A 23522-nucleotide genomic window follows, 5' to 3' on the forward strand; every position below is an offset into this window, starting at 1 on the left:
ATCATAACTAAGGTAAGTCATATTCAATTCAACAGACTTAAGGGCTATCAGTAAAGTGTATTTTACACAGTTTTGATGTCAAACACCATTACTGTTTTAAAGCAAAAAGCAAAATACATGTATGCTTTAAAAAATTATGAAGTACCCATACCCATTTGTACTTTTAAGTGTACTTAAATTATTAAAAGTATATTTAGTCAAATTAAAAATACTAGTTTATTTAGCCTAGACCTGACCATCCTCTTTTTCTTTTTGGAATATAAAAATAGAAAGCAACATTCTTAACTTTTCCAATGACCAAGGTAATTTCTAAATATACATATTTATTCACAAGAAAGCTAACAATGTCCCAAAAGTAATTTTAACTATAACTTAAATTTCACAGGTGGGTTTTCTTTCAAAATTCATCTACAAATGCCCATTTCTTGGACCATTCACTCAATCCTTCAGTGTATTATAGTTTAAGAAGCCAAGTGCCATATACTTGCCAACTCCCCTTTCGTAGTTAAGAACTGGACTTGGCATTGAATGCTGAGAAAACAGGCTATAATCCATTTAATAAAACTTTTCTAAGGTCTCATGAATAAATGTTTTTAAAATATTAAATACAGGCAGATTTTCCATTTTACTCTTCACTCATCTGCTCACCCAAAAGTTGAGCTTCTTACTGCCATTAAGCCACTTTTCTAGAAATATTTGCCAAGATTAAGTTAAAGGAAATACAGAATTAAAAGAATAAATCTGCTTTTGTAAAGCATTTTCTAGAAACAATACTGAACAAGGCAGGGCTTCACAGAAGAAATTATCATTTTATAATAGTTTGTGGCATTATATCATTTTGAGGCTTTTTTATAATGAGCAACTGACATATTTTAAAATCACCAATCTCTAAAAAGCATTTTAGTTGTTGAGTAACTATCAAATTTGGCATTATACAAAATTACTTTTTTAATGGAAATAATGAATATAGCCAATGGAGCGCTCTGTGAAATGGACTAATTCTCACTCCTTACAGGATGATGTAAGCTAGGAGAAAGCACTGTAAAAATAGTTATCCAGAGAGGTGATCACAACAACCCAGTTCCCTATCTGACACACCAAAGGTGCTTTTTTGGCTACAGAAAAGCCAGTAATAAGGAAAGATGAGCTTTGTAGGAGGTGGGGGGGGGGGAGGGGGGTGAAACAAGATTAGGGAGAGGGGATATAGAGAACAATCCAAGGGAGAGGTTTATTTGTTGTTACAGCATCCTTCCTGAATACCAGCTGGCACAAACTAGTCAGAGGGGTGTTAACTGGAGAATGATTATTCTGGCCATTATCCTTATCCTCTATAAGGGATTCCAAGTTTAAAAAAAGCTCAAAGGAGCAATCAAATGCGAAAGTGTAATTAACTTTGTAAATCATATTATCTATCCATCTGACGAATGCAATTAATTTTAAAAGAATTCCTGAAACAACTGCATTATTTAATACAAACTCAAATTCCAAAGCCTGCTTATTACTGCTCATTCTAAAGCCGGGGTCCACAGTTCGATCTGAAGTTTGTACTCCCAGAAGTTCTGTTTACCAGAAGCCTCTTGTGCCCAACCTATGGCTCAAACCATACCCCAAAATAACATTTTGAAAAGCAACAATTTTTCTCAAGAATTTTATATTCAAATACAGAGAGAGCAGAAGGGATAAACACAGCAAAGCAGTACAATATTTATTTACCATCTCCAGCAGCAAAGCTTTGGAACCAGAAAACAACCCTTTTATACAAAGCAATCATCTTCCCACCCCCAACTGGTTATTGTTTACAAATACAAAGTACACAGAACATCTGCTTTATATGAGCAAACTTAAAAACATACATACAGATATACCCCATTCTGTAAAGTACTTTATTCATTTAAGAAGGCCAGTAACCACCAAACGTGTTAGGTAAGATTCTTCTTCCTGTATTGTCTTTTCGGTAAATTGCCAGTATCTATACTTATAAAAATCCCTCCTGGGAAGAATGACATTGATTCTCCTTCACCACAGGACCACAAACAAACAAAAAAACAACTTTGGAACTCGGGAATTTTAAAATATCTCTGAAGCTGCAAAGGGGGAGTTATAGCTTTAACCCTGAGTGCCACTGCTATATCTCTGGCACAGAAAGAAAAAGGATGAATTATGAAAAGAGAAAAGGTGACAAAGTGGCAACAAAAGAAAAGAAACTCCAAACCAGAGAAAAAACAAACAGGAAGTTGACAAAATGTGTTCTGGGTGCTGCTGGAGATACCACTGGCACAAGGTTCACAGGTCTTTCTTCAATACAACACCTCCAAACTCCAATGAAGCAACATTTTTAGAAATGTCTTCATTTTCCCCAAATCCACCCTCAAATTATCTATAAACCAACATACAGGGAGATTAGCCACATTTAGCTACACTAAGGACACAATGCCAATAGGAGGTCATGAAGTATACAACTGTATACCCATAATGTAACATTCCACTTCAGTGTCATCATCCTGTTCATCTTCAAAGTTGTTCTCTACCGGTGCCTCAGTTCTTTCTCCACTACTTGAGCTGTCTATCCCTGGGGCTGGTGGTGCACTGACCAAAAACCCTCCTTTGGCTCAGTTCAGAGAAGAAAAAGAATTGTTCTAGATGTCCACAGGAGACTATGGTACAAAGCGAACTCCAGACAGACTTCTATAACCTCACAAGTAACGGCTATACAAACTTGGTACACTTTGAATAAGTAGGAACCAATACATTTTCATGGGTAATTTATCCTTTTTCTTCAGCTGCATCTCAAACTGTGCCCCATAAAGGCTGTTCCTTACAATTCTGAAACCAGATGTGATGTTCCACATGCCTTTGTATGCACTGATTCATTTCAATGCCTGCTCCTGATTCTCCGTTAGTCCAACTGGCTCTTCTCTAAGCATGTTCCAAACCCCAGCTCAAGTATTTACTAAGTAAGAAAAGCTTCCTTGATCCCTCTAGATGGCCCTCTCTTTTGTTCCAACCTCATCACAGACAATCCTCTAAACAGGACAATTACATTGTATTGGTATTTCCTTCTCTTAAAAGAATACACCATCTCTTATGAACTCCCAGTACCCCCAGACCTTCCTCAGTGCCTGCCTGCACATAGATATTGATAATGATGATAAAAGTTTGTTGCCAACATAGACACAAAGTGACAAAACAGCATCCATCAAAAACTGTATACACGTACCTACATATCCTAGCTCTTCATTCTACATTCTTTTATTTCTTATTATCATAAGCATTTCTTAGCTTGCACTTGAGAAAAGCAACTATTTTAAATATGCCTTTCAATGACTTAGTCCATTGATGGGTTTGCAATATAGCTTAATGGTTGAGCCTTAAAAAACTGTAAACAAGGGGAACATGATCTGATGACAAGAACTATTACATGCTATTAAATATACATCTTAAATGTACCTGTACTTATACCCAATACCATCCCACAGTTATATCTATGAACGTGTGTAGAAACAGCACAACTATGAAAGAAATCTATATTTGACTCTTGAGTTTTCAAAGTACTTCTGCGCATTACCTCATTTGAGAGTAGGAAAACTGAGGCTCAGAAAATAAATGACTTGCTAATACTCGGATCAAGGTCTTTGAATTTAAATACCATGTGTGTTGCACTATTCCACCTTCTTCCCTAGCCAATATCCTAAAGATGCCAGCAAAAAAAAAAAAAAAATTTAAGTGTGTATCTGGAACAAAATGGATATAACAAAAAAAGGTAGGAAAAAAAAACCATGACTAAAATGATCAGTGCTGAAAATGAATGGAATACATGAAACAAGCCAATGACCATGCATCAAGAACAATCTTAGTCCCACACAGTGAAATCTCAATGGGAAAACTAAGAAGTTAGGGTTTCTCGTCTGACACATGAAATGACCAGGAATTAGTTAATATAAGACATCAAATACTAAGGGATGAGAGTACAACCATAAACACAAAGTTTAGGGAAGAAAAAGATTAGTGTATGTCAAGTTAGCTCATCAGAAAAGTTAAGACTTTAGTAGAGCCTTGAAAAATACAGAGGCAGCCTAGTATAATGCTGAATTCAGACTTTGGAGGAAGAGTCTATATTCAAAGCTTGGTTTCACCAATTGAGCAAGGTGTTTAATGATGTTTCATTTCCTCATCTGCAAAATCAGAATGAATTTCTTCCTCAAGAACGCCTTGTAACTTCTAGCACACAGCCTAGTAAATGTAAGCTCTATAAATGAAAATTTTCTCCTCTGCTTGCTTCCCAGGTAGGAAGACAATAGTCAGACTCAAGGCTATCAAGGTGCTTTCAAGATCTCAAAATATATTTTTGCTAAATGTAAATAGGAGTTGTTATAAGCCATTAGACAAAGACCAACATGCATGCAACTCTTGCTAAGAATCTAAATGAGGTTAATAAAAAACTGACTAGAACCAAGGCAGAAAGGAATGGGTTGCACACCTAACAGCTGGATATTTAATGTAATTAAATATGTTCAAAAAAATGTAACTGAAAATTTAAGACTATTTAGTGACTTGGAAAATGTTTTCCCCCAATTGTCCACATCATTGTTGCCCCACGAATTAAAAGTGGTATAGATAAAAGGGACCACAAACATGATAGTTCTCATAGCACATTAGTGTTAAATGCACACTAAGTAGTGTAAAACAGCCATCACAGATAAAAGTGGGAGTTAACAAGAGGTCTAACTGTAGCCCTTCAAACTCAATGACGTGATAGAGCTACTCTTATGGGCAATGAAAGAAAACAGAAAACATAGATAGCTCATGGGAAAAAAACAGTATCAAAGTAGGTCTTGTAAGAAGACTACTAACAGAACTCATAATAACACCTGAAGCATTTAAGATCAAGGGAGAAATTTAAAATACCACTAGATATAAAGCATTTACTTTCACTTCTACCGAAGAATATAGTTAGTTAGGATTATTAGAAAACTCAATACAACTTGAGAGATCTCCAAAGTCCTAAAAGAAAGTACAGACAACCTGAGAATTCTTGTTGAATTCTTGACAAGGCATCAGAAAATCCAAGAGACCGTTTGAAATAGACAGTTATCTCAATAAAACATGTAAAGCCCTTAAGACCTGGAGAAAACTAGTTAACTTTAAGATACACTACATGTCAGCACTGTTCTATAACTCCATGGTAATGGGCTAAAAATTTTTTATGAGAGGATGCAATTAGCCATAAACCATATGTAATAATACATTTGTGTGAAAATTATAAAATGAGAAAATACTACTATTAAATGAGAAAGCATTTAAAACTGATGAAAGTTCAATAGCCAGAAAATAATAGTTCCAGAGACTGGACTGGCTACTTTAAAAAAAAAGGACATTAAAAAAGAAGACTAGAAAATCTCTTACAATAATGCTGAAGGCATTGTATTTAAGTATACAAAGCCACATCAAAATACTGGCTAGTAATTACTGGTAGAATAAAAAATATAATCTACATCAAAGAGATTAGGGGAAGATCAGACATCCTTCCAGAAAGATGTGTTACATAAGGGAGAAGAAAAGATCAAATAAAGAATGAAATAACCGATATGATAACATCAAAAGGACATGGTTGGACTGTGATCACTTCCAGATATATCCCACTGGAAGCAAACATAATTTCCAGTAATAACATAACTCAATGATACCACTGAACACGACTATAAGTTTTCATTACTATAAAGTCAAGCAAACAAAAAAGACAAAAATATTACAAAAATATTGTCCCACTAATAAGAAAAAAAAGATTTAATAAAACAATATTTCATCATTCATACAGGACGGGAAATTTCATAAAAGAATTTCTTAATGGCTTACAAAACTCTTTATTTCTGGAAAAATAACTAAAAGATTTGCATTCAAAAGCGATCATCAGTTAAATAACTTCCACCTGTATATTTTAAGTGAAAAATGGAAGGATGGGTTTGTGTATCCACAAATGAAAACTATACAGAATGGACCTGGCGAACTGAATGGCATGCATAAGATGTACACAGATATCACAATCCATTATTGGACTAGCCACTAACATTAAGAATGGCAAATTTCAAAAGACGAGGAAACATAAGCAGTGCAAGTCTGGGGCAAGATATGCCTCACGTTAAAGAAAAAAAAAAGTTTTCAATTATTGCAACCTTTATAAACTATTCCTACAAAGACCTAATCCATGATTTCTAACCTTCATCAGAATCCCACTAAATTACATCCTCAAGAATAGTGAATGTGGCAGTTAAGTCTACTTATCCATGTCATTTAACTCTGTATCCAATTTTATAGCTAGAAGGGATTCTGGATTGTGTCTATTCCAACCTCCTTGTTTTTAGTACCTGAGGTTATCCTGGATGTACTGGACCCTTAAGGACATTATCAATCAGGTCACTTAGGTATCATTCAGTAAATTATTAGTATAGTACTAATGTAACATACTAAATAGTATCCAAGTATCCTGAAAGACTTTATGCTCCCCTCAAAATGTCATTTTGAGGGCTACGTAAATAAATGGAATTATTAAGAAGCTGCCACACAGTAAGAAAAAAAAAAGTTTAAATACAATTACATTGATAAGGAAGTTGTCACACCGTCTGAAAACAAAGGATAAAGTATCAGGAAATCTGCTTTTCCTAAAGTCCTTGTTTCTTCTTACCAAGCAAACACTTCCACTTATCAAATATAAGTTGTGTTACCATGGCTTAGAACAAGGTTAGATAGACAAATGACTCAATCAGAAAACCTAGAACCTGCAGAAAGAAAACAAAGCTGCCTTAATGCCCAGGAAACTGAGCCAATCATTAATAACTAAAAAGAACTACCATAACATTATTTAAATAAGGGGGAAGGGCATACTCCATAACCTTCTGAAATGGATCAACAGTGCTATAAAGAAAACAAATGAACATTCAGAAGGAGAGTACATTTAGATAGTGCAATTGTACAGATGATGAATAAACTACAAGACTCCAAAAAAAAAACACCAAATAACTGTACAGAACTCACATAAATACCACCAGCAACATATGCAAGACACCAAAATGTTAAGTTTTAAGCAGGGTGAAATTTAAAAAGGCACTTCATATAACAATGGAAACTGTTTCTCTGTACACAGTAACTGCAAGAAATCATATTGTCTTCACATATATTTTATGTCTAGTTGAGAAAAAACATTTTGAAGAAAAAGGATCATTAGACACATCCCTTCTGAGAATACCAAATCATTAAATTTGCAATTATCCCAAAGCTTCCCGAAAACCTAGAGATATTTAAACAGGTTCACCTAATGGAGAATTTTTGTGGCAGGCTCTGCCCATGGCAGGCACAGCAAGAAAACTTACTATCTAATTGTGAGTTCCATATGCTATTGGGGTTGTCTCCCTACAACAAGTCCCCATTTTTAGTTTTGTAACACCAGTATCATTCAAGTATGCCAGAGAAAGATTTTTAAGTAACAAGTTAAGAATACTGTTTCTTCTGCAGTCAAGAGACTGATCTATAGCTAAAAGCTGTTCCCATTTACTGCATTCTGACAATCCCCACTCAACTGCCAAATCCAAATCCCTTTCAGAAGTTACCCAGTCAACAATTCGGGGATTTCTTTTCACTTTTAGGAAAATTCTCTGGAGATGCTTGAGTCTATCAACTGGAGAGTGGTAATGCAATTTTAACTTTACTACTGAGCAACATAAATAACACGAGAACAGCAATGCTGTTTTATAAAATATTTGAGGAGCTATACAACGTAAATAGAGCTAACACGAGTGAACTGTACACTTAAAAATGGTTAAGATGGTAAATTTTATGTTGTCTTGTCTCTAACCACAATTAAAAACAAAAATTTTAAAAGGAGGCCTGTGTTAAGTGGAAGTGCCAAAGCAGTTTCAGAGAATCCCATCTTCACGTATCATTTTTTGATTCGGATTCTGGAAAGTAAGAGTACCTCAAAAATCATCAAATTTGTAACCCACTATCTGATTCAGGGGAGGAAAGGGGAGAAATGGACAAGTGGGAGATTAAAGTAGCCTTAGCTAACTCGGAACTATGTGTAGCCATATAGAACAGTTCCAAGGTCTCTCTCTCCACTGAATTCACCTGTGACTAGTCCTTTCAAAAAAGAAGCTATATAGTGCCATGTCAAGGGCACATGAGACCACTTAACTGATGTGATACATATCAAACTATAAAAATCTTTATGATTTCTTAGGCCCTTGTGTCTTTCAAGGTAAATGTTAAGTCTAGATATGACCAAATGTGCAAGATCATCTCCTCTATCAAGTCTGTTAAGCTTAATCTACAAATGGGACCAATATAGTACTCTGAAATTATTTGACAAAATAAAATAACTTCTAAGTAGGGATTTATGAGTCTTCAACCTCTGTTGCGTCTTCAACAATCAGACAGAGGAAGAAAAGTAGTAAAAAGGGTACTGAATATAGTTACAATGGAGGGGGAATGAGCTTCAACTATTAAAAAGCGGGGCACTAGGGAAAATGTAAATCACCACTGTGCAAGAACTACGGCAGAAATAGAAACCACATGAACCCTAAAACAGTTATATTCCACTAACAGTAGATCCAAAATATTTTGACCAAGCAGATGAAAAAATGCAGATGTTTTACAAACTAAGAAGATACAAAATGTTAAGTCTGTTGATAAAAAAAAATTTTGGGGGGGCTGTCAAGCAAATACTACTAGGTGATGGACTCTGACCCCTCAAACTTGACACTTCTTCCATTTTTGAAGTCATGCTGCGAAAACGAGGATCTAAGGACTGGTGTACTGCACAGCCACTGCCTTGAGATTAAAAAGATACTGTGGAATATACAATTGAGGTATCTGCTGCCAGTTCCAGAATTGTGAAGAACTATTAATGGAACCAACTTGGAGCAAAAAGATAAGTCGTCTCTCATGATTAAGAGTCTGACTAGAATAAGGGACCAATAAACCAAGAACATGTTACTGAAGTCTTGATTCCAGACTTTTAAGAAATCATTACTGGATGTTATCGTTTAAACAGATATCCAGAAACAGAACTGCATGAGATGTTCTCTTTACTACATCCATAGTTATACTCTAACACTTAAGGATTCTCAACATCATCTATTTGATGGCATCCCTCTTTATTACAGTAAGAGGACCAGATTGTCAGGCATGTTTGGAATTCTCCTATAAGAGTTCAGATTTGCATGCCTGGATTGTAGAACATCCTTTATTTCCAGGACACTAATGCACATTTCCTTTTTGTGTTTAGAGTGATGAATTATCAAGCTCAAAAAGTTTAACTGTTTAGAAGGTAGGTTTGTTTAAGAAGGTCATCTTGGTGAAAGGCCTAGAATATCCTGAGAGAACACCATGATGGGTCTCACAGCTTGTTTATATGTGAGAGCTTGACAGGTCAAAAACTTAGGCCATGACGATAACAAAGAATTCTCTCACATGTAGCTTTGAGTGGTAATGACACTGTAGCCATCAGTCTCGGACTGTTACTGTGAAAATTTTTAGAGATGTTACAAGAAGGAAAGTCTTTTTCCAGCTGGTGTCCACAGTAGACCTGTAACATCTAGCCATCCTACTGGAAGCAAACTGGATTTGGCAAAATTTGATTTGTATTCCAGTTCTTGACAGAGTTGCACGGTTGATGCTGAAGTCTCAGAGAGCTTGAGAGTAGTATGGACTCTTGAAGAGTCAGATTGTCCTGACATAAACAGAGCACAACAGATTTGTCATTTTGTGAAGATCTGACAAGGTGAAGCCCGAACAAGGAAGCACTGATGACATAAAAATGAAGGATTTGCCTCTGGCATTAGTAAACAGAGACCTAGTAGCAGGTTATTTCCAGGCCCCAGATCTGCTAGTCCTCAGTTTACCAGTAAGATTTTCCTGAGGAACAAATCATTTATATTTTTTTAAGCACAAGAGGATTCAGATTCCTGAGTACCCTCCTCTGAACTTACTTTGGACCAGATATAATGGGTAAATGTTTGTCCAACCCTACTCAGATGGAAGTCTCTACTGTCACTTGGCCAATAAAACAGAAGTCTCTATTTCAAAAGTCTAGAATTACATGTTAGCTGTGATAATTCCAGACATGCATTTATTTTCTGAGGTGACCTCCTACCTGTAGATCCTGTTTGAGTGGGGAGGAACAAGTAAAATAGTTAGGATCTTGGATGACTACACTGCTGAATGCAAACAGGTTATTAATTCTTGTACCCATGGCGTTCTGGAGATTCTCCCTTTTTTCTATATCTATAGGGGTGGTTTCGAGGTTTGTACCAATCTCCTTTGGAATATCCTCTATTGTGATAATGTGCTTTCTGATCATGACTATAAAAGTATCGATGTTGGTTATAGTATTTGTTGTGGTCTCTATAATCATTTTCTTTTATACTGTTTTCTTCTGCAACAACAGCATTTACATCTTGTCCAAAGAGAGAAGTACCATCAAAGGGTAAGTGTGAGATCTTCTCCTGGGTTTTCTTAGTGAGAGATGTAAGTCGGAGCCAGGCTTGTCTTCTGTAGTCTATTGCCATGGCCATAACTCTGACTACAGAATCCATTATGTCCCTAGTAGTACAAAGCTGCCAAAGGCCAGCATCCATACCATCCGATATTATACATCTTGCTTTTCCACGATCAAACTCTGGGTCATGAACCAGATCCTCCATGTCTTCCCAGAGTTTACGCTGATATTGAGTCATATAGGCCATGTAACTAGCAGCTCGGGCTGCAATGGAAGCAGCATGGTAGAATCTACAACCCATGACCTCCATTTCTTTTGAGGTAGAATCTAGAGGAGATGTTGTGCTTCCTCTTTTGCTGTGCTCTAGTGCTTCTACAATAGGGCCCTCGGCTGGTGGATTTGGTTGGAAAGGAGAGGTATCCTTGGCCACAGGATATACTCTGTGCCCCATGAAGGAAGAAGGATGGCAATCAGCAGGGTCTTTAAAAACCTCAGTGGTGGCAATTCTCAGAAGAGGATGCAATGGAGGAACCAAACGTTTCTTAGAGGTCACATAATCAGGTTTCCCTTCACATGATTCTGCTTCAGATTGTAATGTTACTCTCTTTATAACACCTCTTTGTTCCATTCTTTTCAAAAGACCTGTGAAACTAGACTGACTGGGATCAGTTGGCTGCCCTTTGTCATCAGCTGAGGGGGACTTGCAGTCAGCTTCTTCATCAACCGTAGATAAATTTTCATCCTTGGAGGTGGAGATGTCCCACGGAACTGAGGAGTTCTCACTTGGCCTAGAATGATGGAATCTAAAACAGCTCCTAGACTGCAGATCACGTATCACTCGTGACATCTCAGCCACCTGTGTCTGAAGATAAAGGATGGCATCTTGTCCATGCTGTGAAGCTGAAGAAGACTCTACAGGTAAATCCTCCTTGACCTCTGAAGAGGCCAAAGATTCTTGGGGGACCAGAACTGGAGATGAAGGCAGGGTCTGATAATTTTGTGATGGTTTAAGTGTCTCTGTCTCAGAAATCTTAATATCTGAATTATTTTGATCATTTTTCTGGTTCTCCAATGGGTTCTCAACAGAAGAAGGTTGAGAAACTATCCTTTGTGGACTGCTGGTGCAACTCCCAGAGGAGGAGCTGCTGTCTCCAATGGGAAGAGGAACACTGCAGCTAGAGCACATTTCTGGGCGATGATTCTCAGAGGATGGCACCTTAGACTCAGGCATTCTCTGGGTTATCCACATGAACAAGAAAACCAAGGAAGAAAAAAAAATGCTTTTAATATGTTAACTTTCAAGTGCAGAGATGCATGACCAGTAAGTAGAACTCAATTTTTTAAATTATTATAACAACAATGAAAGATGCAATCCACTACAGGTCTGCAAGGGGATCATAGAAGTCAAAGCCACAAGCTTCACTACCCCCAAAACCCAATACCAACTACTGGCAATAATCTGGCACTCTATTAAAAAAGAGAGTAAAAACAAGCCCAGTTCAATTGGTGCCATCTTAGCCTACTGCTCAGTCTTCTGCTAGGACAAGAAGAGGTGGTGAGACTACTGGTGATTAACAATCTTTTTTTTAAAAATCCCATCCAATGTATGTAAGTCAACAAGTAGAAGTTTATAATAGTATAGAGAACTTGGGAAAAGTTCCACTGAAAATCACACACACAAAAATATTTCTCAAAGTCCCCACTGAAGAGTCACTTTTAAGTCCTTTAAAGATTCTTGTTCCCTCTCCATGAATAACATAAATGAATAATGATAAAACTTGCCAGTTGCATAGTCCTACTTTATGGTTTGTAGTTTCCAAGGAGCTTACATAGTATGTATTTGTCACTTCATTTTGTCCTCACAACAACCCTGTGAGGTAGGTATTATTATCTGATAAAGAAATTAAGATTAAAGGCTACTTAATTTATCCAGAGTCACAAAATTACTAAGGAGTAAAGCTCAGGCTAAAACCTAGGCATACTGATTCCAAGTCCAAGTTTCAATCCCTTGTAATATAAAGCAAGAAGTATTCCGGCCAGGAGTCTCCAACCCATCAATCCATCAAGACAATAGCCCATTAATAGAAACTTGGGCTAAGACAAAAGAAAGACAAGGTTGCTACAAAGGGCTCAGCTAGTTTGGTTCTCAGAGTAAGGGAAGTATTAGTTTAAGGGTCAAACCCACAAGCAATAAATCACAGGTAAGAGACAAAAAAAAAAACCCTAAATATGTGAGGAATAGAGAAGGTTAAAAGGAATGACAACTCAAGTACTATACCACCTATAACCCTTCCCCACATTCCATTTTCTAAAGGATCTTCACACATCCTCTTTTCCAAGATAAAACAAATTTTCTGTGGCCACATGGTTCTGGAAGAAAAGGATCCAGTTATACATGGCACCTAAGGAGAGATACGAAAGGAGAAGGGCACAAGGAGCCAAAACACTTGCAGTTTTTATTCCATTTCTCTTTTATCAGATACCATCTTCAAGTCTTAGAACTTTGCTGTATCATGTTATCTTTTCACATTCTCACTGAAAGTAAAAAACAAAACTGGAAGTAGGAGATGTTCTGGGCAAAGGACTCAATGGATACCTTCTATGGCTCATTCTATAGAAATGGGCCATTCACTAAAGTACTACAGCTCCTAAACACAGCCATCATTGACTTGATAATTGTCTTAGACAAGGCCTCTTAAATGACTAAAGTGAAAGAAATGCAAATCAAATATAATGTACTTACATCACTATGGGAGGTGCTAGGCTCTTCATCATCACTGCTGATCAGATCAATGTATTCCAGAACAGGTCTTAATGGTCCTTCCTATGAAAGAATCAAGCAAATTAACAAGTCTTGTAGTTATTCAAACTAAACCAGTCACTTAAAACAATCACTTTTTTTGTTGGGACTGGCAAGAATTCCTCTAAAGAGGCGGCCTATGGGCGCCAGAAAATAATTAGAACACACACAGATTGGGGCACCTGGGTGGCTCAGTTGGTAAAGTGTCCGACTTCGGCTCAGGTCATTATCTCACACTTCATGAGTTCAGGCCCCACATCAGGATGCTAAGAGCAGCTTGGGCCCTGCTTCAGATCCTCTGTGCATCCCCACCCTTGCCCCTCCCCTGCTCGTTATCTCTCTCTCTCAAAAATAAAAAATAAACATTAAAAAAAACTAATGACAAGATCTAAAAGGAAGAGTTTAAACCTTGGTAGAATATTAAGACAATGTTATTCTTCGGGGAAGGATTATTAATAATAAAGGAATTAGTGCTATAAGGACACAGATATGATTCAATGTTTTTTAGATGGGATGAGTATTAATTATCTGTTAGATAACCACACTCAAAAACATGTGGTTCTCTGACTAACAGCTTGGCTTTATTTCCCACTCCTATAGTCAAACATCAAACCTGATTCTTCTCCATCCTGCTTCCAACCATACTAATATCAGGCCTTGAATACTAGGCCTAAAAGCCTAGATTTTATTCCATAGGCAAGAGGGAATCAATAAATACTTAGATAAGGAAAACATGAGTACTGTGCTTTAAAATTAATCATGTAGATGAGTATGGAGAGTGGGAAATGCAGGGTAATTAATCAGTCAAATAATGCAAAAAAAAACAGCAGCAAAGAGAATAGTGTTGTAGTATATATACAAGATAATACATGGGTATTAAAAAAGAAAAAAAAGATTGGCTATAAAAAACAAAATTCCAACAATAAAAAAGAATCAAAGAAGTCCCTAAGGTTTCAAGCTTGAACAACCAGCTGGATATATCTGGAATTCAGAAACAGGAAGCCGACACTCTTTTGAACATAATGGGTTGACGTACCAGTGGCACACAAAGTTAATTGGCAGAAGCCAGAAATGCAGGGCTGAAATCTGGATGTACAAACATAGCTAGAAATACAGATTTGGGAGGGGTTCCTCTAGAAGACTAAATTGAACTATGATATTGCTAACAAAGAAAACAATGAGGAAAAAGAAGAAATTTAATGAGGCTCTTGAGGAAATGCTGGAATTTTAGGACTCAAGAGCTAAGCAGGTAATCAAAGACTGAAGATGAATCAGGAATGGATAAATTCAAAAACACTAGAGAATCCTCAAAAAGTTGTCAATGCAAAATGTAGTCAAAAACATGGACATCCAAAAAAACTGCCACTGAAATTGGCAACAAGATTTTTAAATGCCTGAAAACAACTTTCAAGAAAGTAGCAAGCATATAAAAGCCAGGCTCTAAAATATTAAGTAGAACATGAGGCAATAGAGGCGCCTGGCTGGTCAGTCAATGCAGCATGCGACTCTTATCTTGGGGTTGTAAGTTTGAGCCCCACGTTGGTTGTAGAGATTACCTAAAAATAAAAAAAAAAAAAAAAAAAAAAAAAGAGGCAGTAAGGCCATGAGTAAAGAATATTATTTTTTAAATTCTAATATGTTGAGAATCAGAGAAAGGAACACAGGAAGAGAATATAGCTGAGGGAAAGATTTCTTAGGATGCAGAAAGCTGACTGTTGGCAAGCCAAAGTGATCTATTCAGTGGATAAACTAACAGAGAAAGACTAGAGTCAGGACACAGAAGCTCTTTAAATATCCTCTTCCTTAGAAGAGACATTCCGTCTCAAAGATAACTTGTTTCTCCCTTAGGCTACAACTTCTCCTCAAGCAGAAAATTGCTATCCTTGCAGACAGGTTTTATCTAGGCACTACGATAAAACCAGAGACCAGAACTTCAAGACAGGGATCATGTAATAAGTAATTAAGATTCTTGCCTGAGCTGTAAAAATGGAAGTTTAAAAAAATGTTTTTTATTTTTTTTAAATGTTTACTTTTGAGAAAGAGTGAGTGAGCGAGCATGAGCAGTGAAGGGGCAGACAGAGAGGGAGACACCGAAGCCAAAGCAGGCTCCAGGGTCTAAGCTGTCAGCACAAGCCCAACGCGGGGCTCGAACTCCCGAACCATGAGATCATGACCTGAGATAAAGTCAGACGCTTAACCAACTAAGCTACCCAGGTACCCCTAAAGATGGGAAGTTTAGAAAAGAGGATATTCTCCAATTATGGTCAACAGAGAAGATTCACCTACCTTTAGACTACAATCTACCACTGTTATTGTCAATGTTATACATTCAATTCAAGGAAATAGAAGAAATAAAAATATGCTAGCTTCTCCTGTTCTAACACCTTAACTTTGGGCTCTTCAAGAAATGTGCATTAGAAATTGTTATTACATGTCCATAGCAACAGCCCACCAAGAAAGTCTCCAGGTTACCAGAAATACACAGAGGGAGGGGCAGAGAGAGCTTCCATAAACAGAGAAAAAAGAGACGAAAGAAGGTAACAGAGTACAAAGCAAAAAGTAGAAGAGGAACCCTCCCCCGCCCCCCAAAACCCAGGATAAAGAAAATGGTCACAGATGGGATTTAAAAACAGCTGCAGAAATAGGAGAAAATAGCAGGAGCAGGAAATGATGAAAGAAGACTATTAGAAATTTACTGCTAGGGTGAACCATTAGACTGATATGCAACCAACTAGCGAAAAACCTGAACTAGCAAAAAATGACAACTTCATATGATTCACACTAATTAAAAGAGTAAAAACAATCTGGGTAGGAAATCCAAAAATGAGAAAAACCAAGAGTCATTTAGAATATTTATTGATTCACTCAGCAAATAATTATGGGTTTACACGTGAAAGAATGGTAGATGACGATGACATGTATTTGAGACCACCAAAAAAAGCAGAGGCTGAGTTAAAAAATAAGAGAAGTGGGGCGCCTGGGTGGCGCAGTCGGTTAAGCGTCCGACTTCAGCCAGGTCACGATCTCGCGGTCCGTGAGTTTGAGCCCCACGTCAGGCTCTGGGCTGATGGCTCAGAGCCTGGAGCCTGTTTCCGATTCTGTGTCTCCCTCTCTCTCTGCCCCTCCCCCGTTCATGCTGTCTCTCTCTGTCCCAAAAATAAATAAATGTTGAAAAAAAAATTAAAAAAAAAAAGAGAAGTATCCCCAAGGAAAATATTACTTATATGCACACACTCTAAACTTTAGTTATGGATATGGAAAAAATGCCACCATAACGAACTTAAAGAATCAAAACATTTTAGTATTCCATTAATTTTACTACTCATCAATAACATTTGTCTTTGAGCCCTATACAGGAACTGTACTAAACTTTTCATGTAAATGATTCCATGTAATCCCCAATTACTTTATAAGGTGAAACAGTGAATTATTATTATTATTCCATTTAACAAATGAGAAAACTAAGTGAGGTACACCTGATTCTCTAAATATATAACCGGCTGTGTGGTCACTATAATTCTGAGGTTAAGTTCAAAGTATACACACTACTTTTTTTTTTTTTTTATTTTTAAGTAATCACTACATCCAATGTGAGGCTTGAACTCACAACCCTGAGATCAAGAGTCACATGCTCTACTGACTGAGCCAGCCAGGTGACCCTACATGCTTTTTTAAATCAATCCCTTATTACCTAAGTTTTTAAGAGACTTTGTCTTCCTTCAAAAAGAGAAAAAAAGACTTCTTGCTATTGCCCTCAAATCTGAATAACTCATAACACTAACCAAAAAATAAGTTATTAATTCCCCATAAGCATGTGTATTATGTCAAGAAACATTTCTTAAAATGTTTACAGTGACTGCCTATGTTCTTAACAAGTATAAATGCATGTTGTCCTCCAATTAAAGGCATTTTATTTGAATTTGCTCAATTCATCAACTAGTAAACCATCATTCTCATCATCCCTTTTGTACCAATAACAAAATCAAAGGATTCTACTCCCGAAGGCCGCACAATTAGGGCCAGGAGCACAGGCACAAACAAAACAGTTTAGTAACACAGCTGAATTAATATTAATATTCTAAGTAAAAAAAAAAAAAAAAAAAAAAATTAATGACACAAAAAGCTTTCATTCCTGTTACTAGAAAAATGATTATCATACAAAACCAAACACCAATTACCTACAACAGTTGACCCTTGAAGAACATGAGGGTTTGGGCTATGACCTTCCCTTCCATTATGGAATTGAAAATCTACATACAGCATTTGACTTCCCAAAACATAACTACTAGAAGCCTACTGTTGACTGGAAGCCTTACCAATAACATAAAAAGTTGGTTAACATGTATTTTGTATGATGTTATTATATACTGTATTCTTACAATAAAGCCAAAAATATTACAAAAATCATAAAGAAAATACATTTATAGTACTGTAAAAAAAAACTACATACAAGTGGATCCATGCAGTTCAAACCCACTGTTCAAGGGTCAACTGTAAATGGAAAATAATGTCAATACACTAAGATATGGACTGTAAGAAATGTAGTTTACCCAAGTCTAAAAGAATATGGATTTGAATACCGGTGCAAAACTCTAATCTAAAATTTTAATAATGCATGTGTTTTTTCAATAGATTTCCAGTTACAGGATCAGGGATATAGTTTACTTATGCAATCCTGCCCAGTTCAAAAATTCCAAGTGGTTCCCAACTGCCACTTTTAGTCCACAATTCAAAATCTACACTATCTGGCCCACCCTTTTCTCTTTCACTTTAAAAATTTTTATCCTCCAAAACTACACAGCATCTTCCCTGCTTTCCCATTTTGATGCCTTTCCTTATTTCTTTTCAAAATGTTCTTTTAAATACAAATACTAAATGTTACCTAGGCCAAAAAGGCTTCCTTTATTTTTTTATATAGCACCGGGTACTTTTTATAAAATAACTACTTTCTACAACCATTTACACAGTTCTCATAACCTATATTATCTTCCACATTGAAATATGGGCACTTACAGGTAGGACCTATTTTCAGTTAATCTTTTGTAGTTCTAGAGTACTTACTTCATGACTTTGCATATCATGAGCTCCAACATTATTTTTATTTACTGAGCTAATTATAGATGCAAGATACCCAGTCAAGATACCTTCACATTTGTGCCCATGACTCTTACCTACTGCAGTTTAAGTATTATCACTTGACCTATGTGCTTCAGAAGCTACTGATGAAATTATACCTTGATTTCCTTCACTATTTCCAAATGTTCAATGATTCCACATTATACCAATAATCTTGACTTAAACCTAAATCTCATGTGCTATTACCAAGATTATAATAGGTTGCCTTTGTGTCTCAAGTAGCACTGTGAAAAATCATGTCATCAGCTCTTGGCTAAAACCATTTTCTGGGAGTAAATTAACTAAAATATACAAAGATTCAAAGAAAGACAGAAAGATGGTGGCTGAATAAGGGATCAGAAAAATATTCTCAGTTTTCAAAAGCTTGTGTTAACACCATCTCACTTTTATGAAAGACCTACATTGGTACCAGTTTTCACTAACTGAAGTAAATCTGAACATTTTCTCTTATACAAAAAACAAACAAACAAAAAAGGATGAAAAACAGAAATACTGTACAGCATTTGTTTTGCAGAAAACCATTACAGAGGCGGTGTGCACCCCAAGCAGCAAGAGTACCACTGCCAAGCTGCTTCCCTGTGAACTAAACTCAGCATTTCACAGCTTTGGATTATGTCTGTAAACATCTGTACTTTATCTCAATTTATTTTGGACATCCATTAGCAAGATGTGTTTTAAGGTATCAGAAAAGCCAAAAAGAGGTTATTTTTGGGGTCTGGAAATGCTGAAAATTTTTCCATATAAGTAAATGGTAACTGCTTCTTTGCTTTAGACCATCTTAGCTTATAAAGTTTTCATAGGTTTCAAATGTTTCTACTTTACAGTAACTGGGAGTGGTGGAGATACACCTGTATTATTAAACTAAACAGAAAATGAGAGCAATATCCTTAAATAAAAAGTTTTTGCTATGATAACATTCTGTTTGAGATCACCCAGGTATTGGCTTTGCAAAAATCAAACAGTACACTTATAAACCGTGCAGTTCTCTGTACGTATATTTCAACGTAATTTAAATGAAAGGGATTTATTATCCTTATTATTTCTTTCCTTCAGCACACTGTTTGATTTCAGGCTCTATATTTTGCAAACCACTGAAAGACTGCTGTGCCACCATGTGATCAAAGACTGGAAAATTAGATTAATGAGCGTGAATTAAGAAATCCAAGCCAGAGTAAATCAAGAAGCAACATTATAATGCCATTTTTGTATCTGAAGAAATCTTAAGCAGAGAACAATTTGTTATCTTTACTGGATGAGCATCACCTAAAGGAGTCAAGGATAAGATTAGTTTATAGAGAGAAGTAGAAGGCTCTATCTCAATTTATTTTAAAATAGAATTAAGTTATCATTAATTATCATTTAAGTGTTATCACTAAAAATGTAGAAGCAATGTTTTTCATAGATCTCTTCTAAAAGTGTAATTGTGCTTAATACACATAATTCACTTCTCCATTTGGAACTATCAGAACTTTGAACCTGTATTTGCCAACAGGGATAAATACAAGGTGTTGTATCAAGGTGCACACACAATACATTATATTTTTTAATTTTTTAAAATGTTTATTTAGTTTTGAGAGAGAGAGAGAGAGAGAGAGAGAATGAACAGAGGAGGGAAAGAGAGAGAGGGAGACAAAGAATCTGAAGCAGGCTCCAGGCTCCTTGCTGTCAGCACAGAGCCCGACGTGGGGCTTGAACTCACAAGCCATGATATCATGACTTGAGCCGGAGTTGGATGCTCAATCAACTGAGCCACCCAGGCGCCCCTGCACTATATATTTTTTATTCTTGATGCAAAGATGTAAGATATTCTCTACATTTAAAATTAAAAGAATATTTTTAAAAAGTTTTTTTTTTAATGTTTTATTTGTGAGTGAGTGAGCACTTGCAGGGGTGGGGCAGAGAGAGAGGGAGACACAGAATTTGAAGAAGGCTCCAGGCTCTGAGCTGTCAGCACAGAGCTTGACATGGGGCTTGAACCCATGAACTGTGAGATCATGACCTCAGCTGAAGTCGGATACTTAACCAATAAACCCAGGGGCCCCTAAAATTAAAACAATATTTCAAAAATAAAGAGTATTTTAAACTTCAGCTGAATACATTATTATGCTTAAGTTACACACATGCTGTACTATAATTTTTTATTCCACAAGTACCAAAAAGTTTTTCAAATCTTATTTTTATAATTCCATCTGTGATTCTCAACCCAACACCCATAGTTTATAAAGAAGTATATCATTCTTTCATATACACAAATATCAAGATGAATATTCTCGAAATGCCAATATTCAGGAACAACCTGAAATATTTGTCCTAAGAAGCCATAGAATCCTGTTACCAACATACTTCAGTCCACTGTTAGGGCACCTGGGTGGCTCAGCTGGTTGAGCATCCAACTTTTGATTTCGGTTCAAGTCATGATCTCAAAATTCATGAGATCGAGTCCTGCTATAAGCACAGAGCCTGCTTAGCATTCTCTCTCTGCCCCTTTCCCTGCTCCCATGCTCTCTCTCAAAATAACTAAACAAACACTTTAAAAAAAAAAAAAGGGAAAAAGAAAAAGTACATCTGAAACTAATTTAACACTATGTTAACCACACTAGAATTAAAATAAAAGGACAAAGGGCACCTGGGTGATTCAGGTGGTTAAACATCTGACTCTTGATTTTGGCTCAGGTCATGATTCCACAGTTTGTGAGATCAAGCCCCACACCAGGCTCTGTGCTGATAGGGTGGAGCCTGCTTGGGATTCTCTTTCTCTCTCTCTGCCCCTCACCCTGTTGCATGCTAACCTGCACTCTCTCTCTCACTCTGAAAATAAATAAAAGGAAAAAGTACCATATGCACTAGCAATGGTGAAGACAGCCAAAAAAATGATCTCGTGAAAGACTCCTCAATAAACCAATTAAAGACAATACAAAAATGGTTTCACCACAATGGCCCTAATGTTGGGGTATGTAGAGGATATCATTTAATAACCAGCTTTACAAACTGTCCCAAACCAACAAACATAAAAACACTACAATCTATTAAGAAAAACTATACACATTTCACAGCAAACCTCAAATAACTACAGTATTCAGAAAATGGTTTAGAGTAGAAGTATTCTCTAACTATGATACCACTCTAAGCTGAGTCTTTGCAATTCTTTACAGTTTTGGGTGAAAATCATCTCCAAATACGTCACAACCCCCACTCTGCCTAAACCAAGGCTTTACAAACTGTGGTTCAGAGATTCATATGTCCTTTCATCTTTCCAAAAGGAAGACTCCTAGGTCCCACCTACAAATTCTGAGTCAGTGGGTATGGAAGGGTGAGGCCCCGCAATCCGCACATTTACGCTTGGTAATGCTTAAAGACCACTGACCCGAAGGGACGAAATTCTGGAAAATATGTGTGTTCCTGGTGATGCAGGGATCTCCATATGAACATCAGCTCCTGCACTATGCTGTAACAAACACCATGATCTCACAGGTCAGGGAAGTCTTCAAGCTAGTCGCCTTCATGTTATGCAGCTACATAACGCTCAGATTTTGAGTTCTTGCAAGCCTTCTTGTTCTCTACCTCCTTCCTCATCATCACCTGTCCTCTCTCCCTCGCCTGCATCGTCATCTGTTACAGGACAACCTTGTCCCTCTTGGAAACACGCCTAGACTAAGCATTAAAACAGCGCTAAGTAAACGCACGAGAAGCGTGATGGAGTGAGCACCACGGACTTTGGCAGTCTTTGTGACGGCTACCGCAGCTGCTCAGAGGCCTCTTTGGGTAAATTTCCTAATCCTACGCCACGCTCCTCGGTGTCTAGTACCTATCAGACGTTCATACACAGTTGCTCAATGAGGAGTGGACAGGTGCAGTACAATCACATAATGGCTTACCACGCGCAGTCTTGGAACTCTAGGAAAAACCCGAATGTCGTTGCTACTTACACTAACAAACTGAATGTCATCTTCATTTTCATCCGTTGTTGACTCAGATGCCTCGGGCCCAGCTGGAGGGACAGATTCTATTATCTATAAAAATAAGCCAAAACACGCTTATCTATACAGCCACGTAACGTACTTGGTGGAAGAGACTTTCCCAAAAGGAACGAAAAAGAAAGAGCTTTTTAAAACAACGAGCTCTTGAGGAAACCTAACAGCACAACTGCATGCAAATCCGACTAAGAACAGAACTCCATGGAGTCGCGTTCTGCCTCTGCAGACGCGGAGCCATGGGGAGCGGACGCCGAAAACGACTCCCCAGCCCCTGCGAATTCCCCTATCTGCTCGAGGAGGAGGGATGCGCGCTCACCGCCGAAGAGCGATCCTGTCTCAAAATGTCGCTCTCGCGGGCAGAGCGGCTCCCCGTGCCCCAGGGAGCACCGGGGCCGACGTAGGGGACCGGGGGCGGCCGGGCGGCCATTGTTACCGCTGGGTCGTCGTTCGGACCCGCACCAGGCCCGAACGCTGGGCTCGGCCCGAGACGCCGAGGCTTTCGCCCCGCGGGCGCACAGCAGGCCGCACACTCAACAAAACACAAAGCTCTTTCGCGGCGCGGCTGAGAACGCCGCGGCCCCACGCTCCACCACTCACCTCCGACCCCGGGTCTCCCATTTCTCCGACGGCCTAACTGACAGCACCACCGCTGCTGCGGTCCCCGCCGCCACCGCCGCCGTCGCAGCTGTCCCCGCCGCCACCGCCGCCACGACTTCCCTTCCCGCCCAGCACCGCTTCGCGCCGCCGTGACCCGCCCCTGCGTGAGCGCCGACGCCGCCAACGCCACCGACGCCGCGGGCGGAAAGAGGTGCGAAACCGCTTCAAAAGGAGCAGCGGCCGGCTCTGGCCCGCTATCCCCCGGAGTCTCTTTCGCACAGTCCCGGCCTGCCTTCTCCGCGCCGCGCAGGAACCTGGGAGTTGTAGTTCTAGTGCCGCCCGAGACCGTCCCGGCGTCAGTAGCAAACCGCGGAAAAGGACTCCAAAGCATGGCGCACACATTTTGCCACGCTGACGTCAGCTGCAGCTTTGCGGATCCGGGGGCGGGCTAGGTTTTGTTTCATAGTGAAGGGCAGGAACAGGGATGTGGAGGTGTGTTTGCAATTGGGTATTGTATGGGTGTGGA

The 23522-nt window shown here is 38.1% G+C and overlaps 1 protein-coding gene across 6 annotated transcripts in view; it reads right to left on the reverse strand.

Annotated features, from left to right (window-relative positions):
• ZNF451 (zinc finger protein 451) overlaps positions 1-23166 on the reverse strand; it is an 88050-nt gene extending 64884 nt beyond the window's left edge. For 3 of the 6 annotated variants that reach the window (XM_027057523.2, XM_027057521.2, XM_027057516.2), the window contains exons 1-3: positions 22997-23166; positions 22352-22435; positions 13233-13313 (exon numbers count right to left, since the gene is read on the reverse strand). In XM_027057523.2, coding sequence (XP_026913324.1) covers positions 13233-13313; positions 22352-22435; positions 22997-23017 — 186 coding nt within the window. In that variant the 5' untranslated portion in view covers positions 23018-23166. The other 3 variants (XM_027057525.2, XM_053222630.1, XM_053222629.1) reach the window with 3 other exon arrangements.
• Positions 23167-23522: the final 356 nt, after the last annotated feature.

The sequence above is a fragment of the Acinonyx jubatus genome, chromosome B2 (genome assembly GCF_027475565.1).
Source record: "Acinonyx jubatus isolate Ajub_Pintada_27869175 chromosome B2, VMU_Ajub_asm_v1.0, whole genome shotgun sequence".
NCBI classification, from domain to species: domain Eukaryota; kingdom Metazoa; phylum Chordata; class Mammalia; order Carnivora; family Felidae; genus Acinonyx; species Acinonyx jubatus.